The sequence below is a fragment of the Taurulus bubalis genome (genome assembly GCF_910589615.1).
Source record: "Taurulus bubalis genome assembly, chromosome: 16".
NCBI classification, from domain to species: domain Eukaryota; kingdom Metazoa; phylum Chordata; class Actinopteri; order Perciformes; family Cottidae; genus Taurulus; species Taurulus bubalis.
The window spans coordinates 9,978,476-9,996,186 of NC_136604.1; the positions used below are offsets into that span (position 1 = coordinate 9,978,476).

At 41.3% G+C, this 17,711-nt stretch overlaps 1 protein-coding gene across 1 annotated transcript in view; it reads left to right on the plus strand.

Moving 5' to 3' along the window:
* The window catches only part of csmd3b (CUB and Sushi multiple domains 3b), a gene marked incomplete at both ends in the record, with an annotated part of 320,436 nt that overhangs the window by 212,005 nt on the left and 90,720 nt on the right, over nt 1-17,711 (plus strand). The window contains 3 exons of the mRNA XM_079231867.1: nt 4,220-4,341; nt 14,334-14,437; nt 15,806-15,918. Coding sequence (XP_079087993.1) covers nt 4,220-4,341; nt 14,334-14,437; nt 15,806-15,918 — 339 coding nt within the window. The remainder of the gene's footprint in view (nt 1-4,219; nt 4,342-14,333; nt 14,438-15,805; nt 15,919-17,711) is intronic.

The window sequence follows — 17,711 nt, forward strand, 5'->3', positions numbered from 1 at the left end:
GGCTGGGGTGAGTGGTGTCCCTGACAATGCTGTGCGCTCTCCGCAGGCAGCAATCTCGATGGCAGGGAGTGGAGTACCGGTGATGCGTTGGGCGGTTTTCACCACCCTCTGCAGAGCTTTCTGGTCTGAGACAGAGCAGTTGCCATACCAGACTGTGATGCAGTTAGTAAGGATGCTCTCGATGGTGCAGCGGTAGAAGTTCACCAGGATCAGAGGAGACATGTGGATCTTCATCAGTCTCCTCAGGAAGAAGAGATGCTGGTGTGCCTTCTTGACCAGGGTTGAGGTCCAAGAGAGGTCCTCTGAGATGTGGACACCCAGGAACCTGAAGCTGGAGACACGCTTCACCTCCGTTCCATTGATATGGATGGTGGAGTGTGTGCAGCGCTTTGTCTTCCTGAAGTCCACAATGAGCTCTTTGGTCTTCTTGGTGTTGAGGGTCAGGTTGTCATAGGTGAACATGGAGTAGAGGAGAGGACTCAGCACACAGCCCCAAATAAACCCATGAATTGTGTACTTTAGAAAACTCATCCGTATGATTCAATTTTATTTTATTTTTGATTTAACTCACCCCCTATTCTGTTCATCCTCTCTGCTTGGGGTGCAGGGTCAGGCGGATAATCTGGAACAGGTAGGGGTTAAGTGCCCAAGTATGCTTCAGCAGGTATTGCTCTCTCTATGCATGATTGGACCTGAGCCACTGTGGGGACGACTCACTAACCGCGAAGGCCATCCTGCTGAGAAAACAGCAGTTATAAACCTTGGGTGTAAGGCAGAGATCAGAGGAAACACTTATGAGTTTCTGCTATGCGAGAATGGAGTACGGAGTCAAAACATTGTGTGTAGCTGAAAATTCAGTCGGGAAAAAAAACGGCAACCTTGCCGGTGCCTATGGGGTGCGTCAATTATGCTCTGAAGCCATAAAGCAAAACTTTGGAGAACTGTGAGCCATTGGAGCTAGATTACGATTCGATCCTTGCCCAAAACATAATTTAATTTTGGTCCACATCCCAACGGTTTCTGAGAGAGGGAGATGGAGGGAGAGGGAGGGAGGGAGGGAGAGAGAGAGAGAGAGAGAGAGAGAGAGAGAGAGAGAGAGAGAGAGAGAGAGAGAGAGACTCCTGGGGGAATCCAGTTGATCTGAATATACAAATTCAAAAATGGATATGTCGTTAAACACACACACACACACATATTTATACTCACTGCGGTTCCTGCCTCAAGCATTCAGTTCATTTCACTCGTGATTCCAACAATATGCTTTTAGTACCAGATAGACCTCATCAAAATTTTTAATTTGATCTAGAATTCATTATGGCTTCAATGATGGTGTGGCCTTTTTGGCTTCCAGCCCTCTATACTGAGAGCCAGTATAAATAATGATGAGAGGGAGAGAAAGAGACACAGACCGATACTTAGCAACACAGACTGACCGAGACGACTATTACGAAAATACGAAAATACTCATTTGTATTACGAAGAATGGATCAAATGTATGTGTAATGTAAAATGTGTCAAACACAGAGAATTAGCGCCCAACTGTTCACCCCTACAAGGCTTTTTAGTATCTTTTAACTCATTGTTTTGTTTGTTTGAGCCTGCAGACTCGGCTCTCATTAACCTAATTTCTTCCTGCAGAAAGTTTAGATTTTTTTTCAGTGAACAAGCAACATTTGTATTAAAGCAATATGAAAAATAAACATAGCAGAGTATTTAGCAGCTCAAGAGACACATGTGGGTCTTTGGACATGGTGGAAACCAAAACGGAGAAATAAGAAGAGGGAATATTAGACTTCTATGCATCAGGTATCAGAGGAAAAACTCCAAATGAATGCTAATGTCAGGTAGATGTGTTGATAAGCAATAGTTTGCCAACACTATAGGTGTGGTAAGAAACTTCAAGTCAATGCAGCTTTAAGACAAATAACAGATGATTAAAGTATCAACATAAAACATACTCATTATGCTGAAACATCACACCTATTCGTGGTATACAGTTTTATCATGTAATTATTTAGTATTTTATATGATTTGAGTATTGTTCCAAATACATACTGTTTATCCATACATATACATCAAATTACATAAACTGATACTTATACATAACATCTTCATTAGCAGAGCAACTAGTAACTACATCGATTAGCTTAATGTAACACAACTTGAACTCTAACTTCGTGAGAATTGGGGTAGAATTATAAAGTAGCATGAAATGAAAATACTCAATGAAGCGCCTCAAAATTGTACTTCAACAGTGAAAACATGCAGAAGACAGGCGCAGACGGGGAAGGGAAGAAAAATAGAGCGCGAGAGAGAGAGACAGACAGGTAGAACTGATAGAGTGCACTGTAAATCATGGAGTGTATACAACGGCTGATACGGGGGCCGAGACAGCGAGAATAAAAGGTGCATGGAGAAGGACAGACAGACGCAGAGAGATGGGTGGGGTTTAATATAAATTATGGGATGTTAGCTTCTCTGGTAATTCTGGTGATAACTCTCTCCGCGCTATCGCTATAGCAACCCCGTTCGCACTCTGCTGTTGGCACGGTGATGGGAGGGCCATTCGTTCAGGACACGCTGATTGAGCTGTCAACGCACATGCATACACACTCTGTTACAAAGACACACACACACACTTTGAGACATGCAGATAAGTCATGTCTCATGTGCAACTCAAACACACACGCATGGACGCACAGACACACACACACACACACACATACACACTTCATGTCTGGGTGTCTATCAGTTTATAAACTGCAGTGAGCTGAACACAAGAGAAGGCCAACTGCAGATGCATTCAGAATTAGAGAAACAAGCGTCAACTGGGTTTAGTCAGGGGGAACTCGGAGCCGGAGACAGAGAGACAGGCATAAGAGATACAGGGTTGTCTCTAAGGGGTCTTGTACTTGTTCTGACACTCTCTTACAGCACCACACGGACACACACAAAGACTTCCTTCCAACTACTAAGTCGCAGTCGTGTGTTTGTGTGGGTGCTTGAAAGAATGCAATGTCTGTGGACTGTGTCTGCTGGTGAGTATGTGCGAATTATGTGTGAATGCAGGTTGACAATGTTCTTTCACATACAAGTTGTGCTGGACACGGCTAACTGTGTGTGCATTATTTCCATGTTGTGTGTTTCTCGGTTGCACAGTGCATATGAACTGCATGAGCACATTGGGAAATGTCTAATCATAATAAGCATCCCTGCTGCGTGTGTGTGTGCGTGGGCGCGTTTGTGTGCGTGTGTTTGTGTGCGTGTGTTTGTGTGTGCGTGCAATGCTGTTAACTGTACGTGTTCCCGCGGCCTACCGCTGAACAAACTAATTAAGGAACAAACACTGCTTCAAACCAACCAGAAAATTACCTCCCAACTCTAACAGGACGACCCAAGGACAGACAAGCAGGTTCTCTATCACATCCAGTCACAACACACAGCCTAATAAAGGCTTGGTTGGTTTATTGAACGACTAGCGCATGTCATTTTCACACACCACAGTGTGGCTTCACAGTCGGTGTCTGTGAGTATGCGTCACTCTGTGTTGACGTACAGTTGTGACATATGCTTCTCTGGATTCGCATTGAGACTCAACTCAAACTGCGTGGTACACTTTGACACCACTGGCCGACCACATTCTGCTGTATTGCTCAAGTAGAAAGACAATTAATCTGTTTCATCCTGCTGTGGTATCTAATGCTAGATGTGCGCTTTGCTTCTTTTTTAAGATCAAATATAATTCCTACCCAGGTAGTAGTTGGAAGTTGTTGACTTTCAATAGATTTTGAGAGTAAATTGCTGGTGAGTGTCTCTATCAGTCAATACCAGCTAATCCTGTGGTATTTCACAGCCAATAGCTTCCAATTAAGTACTTCTATTGAGGGAGATGTCGCTGACAGTATCAATAGCATCTTTCTGACCTGCTGTTCTTCTTTCTGTTCTGGTCTGCATCTGGGTCTCTTCTTCTCTCTTTCGTTTACCACACTGCAGTCGTGTCACTTTTAATTGTTTTTTCTTCACTGCATCTTTGATCCAGCAACTCTGTTGTATTTGTTCTATGACTCTGTGACTAAGCTTATACCTAATGGCTTAATTATGAAGGCAATTGCCTCTCTGTTGTAGTGCTGTGACTCAACAGTACACAATTATTGTTGCTAATACTACAAATTCCACAGCTGCTGCTAATCTTTTCTGTCTTTTATTGTTCTGTTCACAGTGAAGACATGTGGCAGTAATCTTCAAGGGCCGTCAGGAACCTTTACATCTCCTAACTTCCCAATTCAATACGAAAGCAACGCACAGTGTGTGTGGATAATTACTGCTTCAAATCCCAACAAGGTAAATCGCCTTCTCTCTCTCCCTCTTTGTCTGTCTTTCAAGCAAACACTCATATTCAAATTGCTGTCGTGAACTGACACATTGCTATTCATCATTTTGGAACCAAATGGAATATGACCAGTTTATTGAATCACAAGCCATGTGTGACTTGTGCCACACTCAAATACATGTAGATGTAATGCACAAAGTAACATATACAATATTGTACGACTCCAGTGAGTACAGTATGTCATGTGTGAGTGTAGCAACTCAGCTGAAGTTTTCTGCCTGAATTGGTTTTGAACTAGCCTTTGCTTCATTTGGATTTTATGCATTCAATGTAATTTTAATCAATACAACACAGCAGTCCTTAACGGCAATTACAAAATCAGCTTAGCAGCCTTTTTCTTCATAACTGAAATGTGTTGATAATAATTAATGCATGAGATACTGTAAAGGATATGCTAGTCGGAGCATATTAGTGTTTAATTCTGATTGGTTAATCCTGCGGAGGGGCAGACGATAGGCTGGAGGTTAGATGATAGCTGTGATTGGTCGCTTTATGTCCCAGGAGAAATGTGATTGGTATTCAGGGGACACTTCCTTATTCCGCTCAGGGTCACTGTGGTGACCGCTCTGTCGTCAATGGCAACACCTGCGTCAGCACCATGGGGACGCACACACACACACACACCCATACCCATATACACTTTAACATACGTGTGTGTGTGCTCAAATACGCACAGTGGCTCTTTTAACACCCCACACACACACACACCTGCACACACACGTTGCCGCTCTTGCTCAAAACCTCTGTCCCCCTCTTTCTCCCTCCTCCTCCTCAGACACACAACTCTCACTGTCAGAGCCCAAGGCCTCTGGTTTATGGCCTCGAGCAATACATTCTCTGTTGAAGGCTACAATGAGTGTGTGAATGTTGAAGGCTATAATACTCATGCCCTCCTTCACACGGTTTGCGAGTGCATGCTGTGTGTGATTTTTGCAAGAAGTTGGAAATGAATGTGTAATGTATGATTGTGGAAATTGCCAAACACGTTGACCGGATCGAAGACCGGATCAACTGAAGCTACATCAACTCATTTTTATATCCTCTCTTATCCTCACGATTTACAGAAAGTCCCCTAACTTGTGCTGCCTTGTTCCATTTTATCTCCTGTACATGTCATGCACCATACGAATCATATGCATGTCTTTTATGTAGGGCTGAACGATTAATTGCATTTGCGATAATATCGCGATATGATAAAACGAGATTTTCTAACTGCAACGTGCGCGATTACGTCGTCATCACGTGACGCGAGCGAAAGAGCGAAGAACTCGGCTGCATCAACTTTTCATGCGGCCCGGTAACCTGTTGCGCAATGGCGTCTGGCTCCACGGAACAGTCAGAAACTGACACAGCTGAGACTTTAGTCTCGAAGAGGAACAGCACGCCGGTGGTGTGGAACCACCGACGTGCTGTTCTGGTTTCAAAAAAGAAGATGCTGCGCAGCGTCAGGTGATGTGCAGAGCATGCCGCGCTCCCGTTGCTACTTCACGGGGTAACACTACAAACTTGTTCCAGTACTTAACAAAATACCACAAATCAACGTATGACAGTTGTATGGCCAAGATGCCGAGCACCAGTGCGCCAGACAAGCCAAATACCTCAAGACAGGGATCACTGACCAAAATGTTTGAAAGCGTCAATCCATATGAATGTAATTCACAACGACACGGGGAAATCACTCGGGCAATAACCGAGTTCATAGCCAAAGATATGATGCCTCTCAGCCCGGTTACCAAGCCTGGGTCCATGGCATTGATAAAAACGCTTGATAAACGGTACAGGATACCCCCCCGTACATATTTCAGTCAGACTGCCATACCGGAGCTGTACAAAAAGTGCAAAGAGATAGTCGCCACGGAGCTTAAAACGGTGGACTTTTTTGCTACCACTACTGATCTATGGTCAAGCCGCACAGCTGATCCTTACCAGAGTCCTACAGTCCATTTTATTGACGGAGATTTCAACCTCGGAGCTCGGGATCTCAACGAGGAGAAACACGTCTGCATCACGACAGACAACGCGTCAAATATGGTGCTGGCTGCACGGCTTAATGAATGGACGAGGCTCCAGTGTTTTGGGCACAGATTACATCTTGCCATTGGTAAATTATTGTGTGTAAAAATATATAAATTATGTTGAGTTGTGGAAAGTGGATGGGATTAAACAAATTCATATTTCATATTTCCTATTTCCTCCCACTCCTCTTTTTATTTAATTCTAACAAATAGGCCTAGCCAATGGCAAAGAACATTTTACACTAAATGTATCTAATATTGTGTTGGTCATATTTAAATCATTCATTATGTTTTGTTGGGGAAAAGAGAGAATAAAATAAAAAAAAATAAAAAATTGTATATTAAATCGCAATTGCAATATTGGAGGAAAAAAATCGAAATTAGATTATTTTTTCCAAATCGTTCAGCCCTACTTTTATGTCAAACATCACGTAAGACACTCCATCAAACTTGAGGTCTTCAGGGGTCTGTCAATTTGTACAGCACCTGACAAAAGAGGACGGACAGCCACTCAGAACAAACACAGACGCTGTGCCCGAGGGGCTCCGACACGCAGCACATGAACCAAGCGTTCCTGGTTCAGGTCTGACTGGTCCTTTCCTCTTTCTCTCTGACAACATTTCCTCATTGCCTTGCACAGAATGCCTAAATCGTCATCTTAAACAATAAACTGATCTGAAGGCAACTGGAAATAGTGGTCATGTAAGACACTTATGGAAATTGTGTGAGACAGAGGAACGGAGGCTTCTTAATATACTAAGTCCGTTTAAAGAGACGGATGAAGTTACAAAGCAAGAGAAAGGAATGAGCATGACAAAGACTGACATATCATTTAGTATTACTCATCATCATTTCCCGTCTTCATTCATTTTTCATCTGTCTTGGCAAGTTGTTTTATTCATGCGGGACACCTGTGAAGAGGCACATATGAGGCATGAATATTTATAGTTTCATAAAGGAACTTAAACCTCAATATGTAAATGTGATCTTTCTCATGGATTGTCATTTTAGGTGCTGTCAAACTTGTCTTACTGCCGTCAGATAAGTGTCATTTATCTCCAGTGGATTTGCTTTAAAGTTGGTGATGCCACTAGCATTAATCAATCAATTTAAAGTGTTTGTAAGTTCATGGCGGTGGAAGACCGGACATTCTTTCATGGTTCAAGTGCATAGTGGCAAAAGGAAATAGCAGTTTCACATCTAGTGGCGTCAAATGTAATTTACTAGTTTAAAAGCAGGCTTATGTTGGGCAGCTGGCAGAGGCAAACAGGCAGAGGGGAATAGAGTACAGTGGGAGCACTGATGGTCTGGCATACCGGCAGTGAAAAAGTTATCTTCAATTAGGAGGCTGATGAGGGAATTAAGGGCAGTTTAGTGGTCAGGTGAGTAGTCAGTTGATCTCCTGAGGAGAGAAGGCAACCAGATACACAAACACACACTGGGACACGGAAAAGAAGAGAGAGAGAGAGAGAGAGAGAGAGAGAGAGAGAGAGAGAGAGAGAGAGAGAGAGAGAGAGAGAGAGAGAGAGAGAGAGAGAGAGAGAGAGAGAGGAGAGAGAGAGAGAGAGAGAGAGAGAGAGAGAGAGAGAGAGAGAGAGAGAGAGAGAGAGAGAGAGAGAGAGAGAGAGAGAGAGAGAGAGCTTCAACACCACAACACATTCAGAGTAGAGGAATAGTCACAACTGAGCTGCTTCTCCCACGAGCAGAACATCACTTTTTTTTATTGCTTGTACACGTCTCTCCCTATTTCATCCTTTTGCTACTTTTCTCTTATTCCTTTTGTCTCATGTTTCTTTATGTCTCTTTTTTTTACACTACCCATCCCTGCACCCCATGACTCCCAGAGGCACTGTCCTCAGAATTGCCCAAATTCTTCATTAAAGAGCTCAGCCTGAAACCATCATATTACTATGAGGGAGAGAGGGAGAGGGAGGAGGATGAGGAGGAGGAAGGAGGACCCTCGTATCACTGTCTCCATTGCACCCATCCCCACACATATTCTACATTTCTCACTGCCTCCTCCTCTTACTCTTGAGGTAAAGAGATGCAGTGTTTCTATTGCACACTCTCTTTTCTCTTTGTCTCTTTCTGTCTCTGTCAGCCCCATTCCCGCTCTCCCTCTTTCTCTGCTCACCCCTTTGCTCCCTCTCTCTCTCCAGTTAAGTGTTAATGGGGTTCTATAGCTCTCTGATGTTATTGCTTCATTTAGTTTTGGCAGAATGAGCCTTTAGAGCCAATTCATTCTCTCCTGTTCTCATTTAACCTTGGGATGGCATGACGGGATGGCCATTATTATACTATACTCTCTACTTTTTTATTGTCTTCTCTTTTTTGCATAAAACAGATCTTACTGTACTATTGTCTTTTCTTCATTTTCCCCATCATTTAGTTTCTACTTTTGCTTTTCTAATGTTGCCATCTTCTCTTATATCGACGAGTCAAAGCACTTTCACCATATCCTCTGTTTATGATGCATAAGTTAACGTGACATTTATTGCAACTTCGTGTCTTTGTCAGCAATTTTTTTGTTCACAAGTGAGCATGCAAATGTTAGACCGTGCCCTGTTATATAAACTGACAGCATTAAGAATGAACTGGCTTTGCGTCACTTCACACGCATTTGCATGCCCAGTGTAATGCATAACCCATGGATATAAGAATCCTAATGCAGTGCTGCCATGCTGCATATTTAGATGAGTATCATCACTACAAGGTAAAAGTAATACAGTAATTCAGTAAGAAAGCAAAGTTACACTTGTGGGTCGGCTTTCTGTGTACTAATTGGCCGGCATTGATTTAAGTAATGCCCTGTGGACAGAAATCCGACAAACATACTGAAGAAGAAAGAAAGAAATCACAAGACAAGAAGATCCCTGCACTGTCTTCTTTTACTCGCTATTAGTGATTGAATGGCTTGCTTCTGCATCTTCTTTTCAATGCATAGCACTTTCTTTAAGGCGCAGGTTTAAATGTGGTAAACAGCAGTGTTGGGGTAGTTACTCAGAAAAAGTAACTAGTTACAAGTTACTAGTTACTTCTGAAAATTGTAACTAGATTACTTTACTAGTTACTGCATTTGAAAAGTAACTTCACTACTAGTTACTTTACTTTCCATTTTTTTAAGCAAATGTACAAATTAACCGTAAAGATACATGGACAAACATCATGGCCCTTTCATCACTTTATTTTCAATGTTCAATAAAGGGCATCTCTTAGCCTTTCCACATAGTGTATTGTAAACATGTAAAACAAAATGGCATATAAAACTCAGCCATTAACTTGAACGAACATTAACCCTGTTCACACGTCTGACCAAATAAATATGCCTCACTTTAAAATCCACAAACAACAGGATACAAGAGGCTGTGTATGGTGGGGACATTCAGGTCAAACAGCATAACACATTAAAAACAGGCTTTGGGAAACATGAGACCCCACTAAACCAAATGGGGGCCGACTCCTAAGAACAAAACCAGCTTGTTATAGGAATCATTGTAGTGGTTCAAGAAAAATAGAAACAGAAATGGTACTTTTGGTGATTGGACGCTGCAGCTGAGCGGAGTGAAGACGATCACAGATCACAGACTCAAGTTATATATTAAATCTGTTAAATTATTCACCATCTGGTTAAAATATGTTCATTGTAGGTCTGAACCACAAAAAGACCACAAACTACTGTCTTCTAAGATTGTATCTGTTGTTTCCCTCAATAACTTGTATTATGTATGTCATTAAAATCAGAGAGCTGGAGAGAGGAAACAGTTTTTACAACACGTAATGAAGAGAAACTATATTTATATTGTGGGTTATTTTATAATGATGTCACTCGCGTCTTCTCTCCGGGCTTGGTTGAGGGAAACGGGGATGCAATTTAGAGACTTGGGACGTACCCTGTGATAGACTGTTCATGCAGGAAGTGTCGTGTGACTCGCGCGCCACTAAAAGAAAATTTTTCGGACTGGTAAAAATGTCTTGAGTAACGCAGGAACGCGCGTTACTGAGGTCTAGTAAAGTAGTGTAGTTACCAATATTTTGAGTGTAATGCGTTACTTTACTTCGTTACCTATAATAGTAATTATGTTACTGTAATCCGTTACTTTGTAACTCGTTACCCCCAACACTGGTAAACGGTAAGTAAAAGGGCACTGTGATTCAAATGCATGTTTCGGGACGGTAGTTGCATAGCAACAGTAAAGGCCACAGCCCACATAGCCTTTCCTGCAGGTTTCTGTTCAGAGTTGATATCTAAAAAGGATTCAGCTCAATGAATCAGGAGTGAGGGGAAAACACTAAGTTGCAAAGGGCTTTGCCCATCAGTCTTCATCAGCGAAAGCCCGAGTCATCTCACAATGGTGCAATTTACACCGTCTCGGCAGAAGCATGTTCAGGGGGAGCAGGTGGCAGAGAGTTTACTGTAACTGTCCCAGACAATCTATTATTCCACGGCCCCGTCTGTGCCCTCTTTGCATCACTGAATGTGTAGCTCGCCAGGTGTTTCAGATATTCCGATAGTAACCGTTACTTCAAGGTATCCTCTGATCTTATTATGGTATGGCCAGGGAGGAGACTCCCCCACCTCATTGTCTCCACGAAAACCAAAGGAAGTGCTTTATCAAGCAGAAATTCAATTCTGTCGCCTCATTGGCTAGAAGCCATAGATGGATGGAGAAAAGGAACGCAGCAGCCAATTAGAAAGAGAGAGGGCTGAGAGTGTGACAGCAAGAAGGAGGGAAAGATAGGAGATAGAGAGAGAGATGGATGTTTCTATGAACGCACCCATTTAGAGGAGAAGAGAAATATGTAGAGTGTTCAGTTTCATCTATATCGCACACACACACACACACACACACACACACACACACACACACACACACACACACACACACACACGACACTGAAAGAGATACAGAACGCACACATAAGCATTAACCTACACACTGTCAGTAATGAGGTTCCAATCTAAGTTGATTTCAGTACAGTGTTCTCTCTCTCACACACACACACACACACACACACACACACACGCACACGCACACACATGGGCACATTGTAATGTAGCTATATCCCAGCTGTGTTTAATGCTGTGTGAACAGTGCTGATGTGGCATTAGGGGGTTCTGTAAAGGACGTATACAAGGAGAGAGATAGTCCAGTTTCCATCATCGGGCGTACGAGTCTCCTCTGACTTTATTCACTGAATGGACAAACAGGTCCGGCCTTTTTCTCCACAGTAACAAAGAAGGCTGGATGGTCTCCATTACATATACAACTAAGCCACTAACGACCATCATTCCTTGCAGGTTCCATCAGGTGCTACCTGCTCAGCAAGTGATCTCCTTTCATTTTCAGGATTTGTTTGGATGTTTTTGTCACCTTCATTGCCCTCACCGCAAAAAGACTCTTTTATCGTGCTTGGCGATTCTGGCAAAACATATTTTTTGAGGAAATATTCCCAACCGTATGGTCAAATGTAATCCAAATAACATCAATCAGCCTCTTTAAAAGGAAGTTTCTCTTTTCAGACACACGGATGCATGGCAGCTGTAGAAGCACAGCGTCTAATCACCGCTGGGACATAATATGAACCTTTAGGAATATATCGTAAAAACACAGTTTGAAGTTCTTCAGGAAACCATGACGCATATATAAGCCCAGAGGGATTTGTTCATTGGCATGAGATCCATTTGCGTTTCAAATTATAATTTTGATGAGCCCAAAAGAAACAAGTCTGTATGAAATCCGACCAGTACATCACGTAGCGTTTACTGAGCATAGTGTAACTACTAAAGTGAGCTTCTATTGAAACAAAAGTACATTTTCACTATGATAATAATGTGTAAGCCATTAAATGCAGGATCTAATCTTGCCTTTGAATAAAATGTGTAAAAATATTCACTACCTATCAGTGCACCTTATTTATAGTCGGACTTAAAGTATTGAAAGCCGGCTTTGGGCTTATAAGAATATTGTGATAAGTGTGAAAATGGTGACTATGTAATCACACAATTAGACACATTAATCTCCACAAAGCCAGGCCTGTCTCTATGAGTGAGTGTGTTTCTGTGTGCGTGTGTGTGCTTGCCAGAGAGAGTTTAGCAGGTTTGTAGGTGATGCTTTAATGCAATCTGCCTTACATGGCGATAAGACTGAGTCAGCATTGTGAGCAATGGACAGATCGCTGCTTCATCCTAGTAGAACCCCTCGTTTTACTGCTTTCTGGTCATATCAGAAGATGGTGGTGTTGGTGCTTTCCAGCTTGCTCGATTTTATTTTGGCATGGCCTCATTCTTTGTTGTATTTCATGTCGACACAATGTCATGCAAAAACTCTGTCTGCTTCTGCTGCCACAAGCAAAATCAAAAATGAACTGAGCTCCTTGGTGTGAAAGAAATACAAATCAACCCCATGAACAAAAAGCAAATCAGGCAATACTGCCAACAGAGAAACAGTTTAACAGCAGGTGGGTGGAGAGGCATGGCCACTGTGTTGTGTGTTCAGTTTTTCATTTGTTCCTTCTTTCTTCACGGATCCAATGGTCATAGTGAGGATAAGCTGTTTATACTTCATGTCCCCAGGTGCCCAGGTTGCAGATAGTGAAGGTGAAGGGAAAAATAACTATTTATGAAGCCTGACTCAAAGAGAATGTTTGAATACAGACTACAAAAACAGATGCTCAGAAATAAGAAGATATTGATAAGCACGTAAATATGCTCACTGTTAACAAGCCAGAATAGAGGAAACGCAGGTCTGTATGATGTTGTGGGTGTTTTTGAAGTCCTCCAGCAGAATATTGAATCCAGAAAATTTGGAATTCCTCACAAGGAAAGAGGAAGAGGAAGAAGGATGGGCAGAGTGGGGTTTTAGTCTCCCCCTGAGGGTCAAGTCAGAATTCTAGTTTGAAATATTCTAACACTGCACATTGCTCGCATCAAAGACAGGCTCATTATCACCCACCATTCCTCTTTGTGGCCACTTCCTTTATCCTTCCTTCTTCCACCTGCCTCCATCCTCTTCCTTCTCTCCATCTCCTATCTGTCCCTTCTCACCCTTTCTGCACGTCTCTTCTTCCTCCCTTCTCTCCTTTGCTCTGCCAAATGTGTTTCTCTCTGGTCTTAGATGAAACAGAAAGTGTTGGTTTAATAATTCCCGATCAGAGTCTTGAGCTCTGTGCTGATTCTCCCAGCTTCGAGTGCAGCCCAGAAGGTGTTTCTTGTCTCTTCCTAGTTCTTCTTGTAACACTGAATTAAACCATACCACAATGTGTGATGCATTAATGAATTCCTATGATGTATCCGTGGGTAAAGTATAATTTATATATAATTCCATGAGAGGGGAAATGTGTCTTTGATATGCTCATAGCTGAAGGTCTAAATATAACAACAGCTATAGAGCATACTGGCTATGATTGGGGTCAGTGGAGGGCAATATTATTTCATGTAATTTCTCATTTATTATTTTTGACCATGACTTACATTTTTAATTGGAATTTTTTTTGTTGCTTTTTCTTATTTTAGTTCATTTTCAAAGTTATTATTTCAGTACATCTGTACTGCGTGATATCAGCGCATTTACCACAGCTATTTTCCTCAAGTCAAAATATTTTAAAAAAGGCAGTTAAATTAAGTATAGAATATAAGAATGAATTTGTAATTTCAACAGTCACAATATTTAAAGGAAAAGTTGAGAAGTTTCAGCAATAAAGTTGTGACATTATGAGAATATAGCTGTAATTGTTGTAATATTACTGTATCAGATACAGTTTTCCTAACATTGGTCCCAAAAGCTCTCAGGATCTGCTTCTTCCGACTCTTCTGACTATTGATTGTGTAGCCCTTTGACTGGGTTAGTCTGCACGTAGCTTTAAACTGACATGTATATGTGTGTGTGTGTGTGTGTGTGTGTGTGTGTGTTTTTGTTTGTGAACTTTAGGTAATCCAGATCAACTTTGAGGAGTTTGACATGGAGATAGCCTACGACACGCTGACCATAGGAGACGGAGGGGAGGTGGGGGATCCTACAGCGATACTGCAGGTGTAAGTATTACGCTGTCCTTCTACATACTCACATTTATGTCCTGTGAAAAGTTTAGTTTGTTTGCTTGTTTGTTTTTCTAATCTAAATTATTAAGGGTTGTGTGTGTCAAATGTAGACTGACTTTAAAACTCTTCAAGAAAACTTTAGAAATATAGAAACCTGACTTTGCTCCATTATTCCTTTTTACATCAAAGTTGGGAAGTGCCACACTGTATACTCTCTCTTTGCCAACATGAATAGTGCACTAGCTGCTCGTGAAAACAAACGGTAAAAACAAGTTATTTTAGAGGCAACTGAGTATTACTGATATGTTTGATTCATAATTCTTTTATAATTTTTTACTTTTACTACTTTTACTAAAAAAGCAACCTCCCAACGCCCTTCAAATGAAAAGGGGTAGCCGAGAAAAAAAACAATCAAAGCTTCTGTCTTTCTTAAAATGCATTCATATGAAGTCGTCTTCTTAGAGTCATAATGATGAGATGCATACAGAGCAGGCTCTGCTGTCGTACCAGGCAGATTATGGCCGCAAAACAGCATCACCAAAGTAATGTCATGAAATAAATATCCTTAAATATGAATGGAAGAACTTTCAGATAATGTGCTGCCTCAGCTGCATTTTCGTGATTTTCAAAAGCCGATTGTGTCACACACACACACACACACACACACACACACACACACACACACACACACACACACACACACACACACACACACACACACACACACACACACAATGTGTTTCCACAATGACCAGCTGCCTTCATGTCATTCTATCACATGCCTCACAAAACAGTTAATATGTTTTCCACATGAAGTCAAAATGATCAGAGTAAAAACATCCAGCAAATTTTCTTCATATACTTTGTCCATTTTCACTCTGGTTCTTGTTTTATCCCATCAACTGCCAGCCAGCTCGAAATCCTCCATCTTCTTTGTCGCAAGTAGTCAGCTCATAAAACTGCAGTCTGCACTATGTGTGCTCCACTTAAAAGATGAACCGTTCCTACATTTTGAAAGGCCTCCACAACATTGCCCAAAAACATAACAGATGCAGACCTTCTTTTCAGTTCACTTTGGAGTCCGTCACTGTTAACTTTGGTGCCTAAAAGGTGTTGGTAGCCAGAAAAAAAAACAGTGGATCAAATGAATGTACTCTGAGCAGTTGGCTTTCCTGAGGCAGCATTCTGCAAAACTAAAGCAAACCAAATCAAAGCATTCATTTCTAGCACAGTATGTTCCAGCAATTTGTTCACAGTGATCAGAATTTGATTATGGCTATGATTGCAGTGATGAATATTATACTTTTCATAGTGGGGTTTATTTTCGACAATGGATTCATACGAATGTATTTTGTGCTCCAGCCTATCAGGGAGCTTTGTTCCTGACCTGATCGTCAGTATGACCCACCAGATGTGGCTTCACCTCCAGTCAGATGAGAGTGTGGGATCCATAGGGTTCAAGATCAACTATAAGGGTAAGAAATGAGCGTGTTTGTGTGTGTGAGAGATGAGAAAAAGTAAATGGAATCGATTTGATTGAAGTGGCGAAGATATTTTCCAAATAAAAAACGAAGATAAGTGCAGAGGCTTTTTTATTAAGCTTCGAATTGAGAAAGATGTGTTCCTAGAACAAGGAACTACCTCTGCGAGTTGTGCTCCATCATGGGTCGCACCATTCGACAGACGCTTATTTTCCATTGATTGTGTTTGGGAAAAATGCTTTTTGGGCCAGTGTGTGTGTGACGGGATGAACGCAGGAGTTGCAATACGTGCAGCCTCTACGCCGAAATTGCTCCACAGGTCAGTTATGTTCCCGGGAGCTTGGGTATGTAGCTTATACGTTAACATGTTTGCAAACGTTAGTTAGTGATGAAACCTTTGTTAAATGTTAGAAATGACATATTGCTGTTAGACTTACTAAGTCAATTAACTGACTTTTGACTCATCTCTAATTGTGTTACCCACTGGCTAACATTTCAATCATCACTAAGATAAAACAAGAACATGTTTGTTATTTGTACTTATTGTTCCGTCCACAGTCAATCAGGTCACCCGATAATGAAGTCTTTAAAGCAAGTGACTCAAGAAAATCTTTGGGATGCAGAGTACATTATAAACCGAGGTGAAGGCTTTGCTCTGTTGGTCTCTTTTTACCGCTGCATTCAAGGAAAAAGGTTCTTGAAACTGTAAGACAGACCAAACTTATAGATCAATGCAAATGGAAAAGATGAATTCTCTTTTCCATGTTCATCTCTCTTTTTTAAATGTTCCTTCTGGATAGTATCTTCCAGGGCAAATAATTATTTGCTAGGTTAAAAAAAAAAAAGTATCTGGCAGAAACTGACCTTCACCTTAAGACCAATTAAAAACAGTTTGTGTCGGTCCTGTTGGTTTAGCTCCTGCCATCTGGAAACTATGAGCCTATGAGTGTGATTATAGATTATATCTGATTATAGTCCACGAACAACAAAGGTGTGAGCTTTGTAGAAATTAACTTTGTGTGCCTCATCTGGGTGTCATCATCTTTGGATTTATTGTCATAATGAGGTCACAGTGCTGAGTGTGGTAATGCAATGAGTTCCAAAAGTGGTTGGACAATGGCACGCTGTTTTGATAAATCGTGGCCCCCTTTCCTCCTTGAGTTTCAATGTGAAGTTCAAATAACAGAGTTACTAAATGGTGATTAAAAGAAAAGACACATGCAAATGGTAGTATATTTATTTTATGCTGCAGCATTTTATATACATGTGAATAGAAAATAGTTATTCAAATACATTTTTTTTTTTTACCACATGTTCATCTTTAAAAACATCCTGGATGTCAAACCAACTTGAAATCCTAAAAGGGGCTTCGCGATAGCTGCACGCATCCTCATCATTTCTCCTGAATAATTTCCCCATAGAGATCAATTAATGGAGAGAACCACCATTAGAATGCATCCATGCTTAATATAATATTCCGCTGTATGAGCACGATGGCCTGACTTCCTTTTATTTTCAGAGATTAAGCTGTCAGTATTCACTACATTAGGTGTCTTCTATATGCTCTTTACAATGAAGAATACATGTATACCCCTCGATACACAAACATACAATACTAATCGTCCGTTCCAAGCCTAATACAAACCCCTGTATTGGATTATAGTTGATCACGCTGCCCCATCTTTTTTACTAAACAATTGTAGAGAAATGATTGAGATATACACAATCCCTTTGACATTCTTACATTTGTACAACGCAGGCACAAAGAAGAAACGTAGAAACCATTC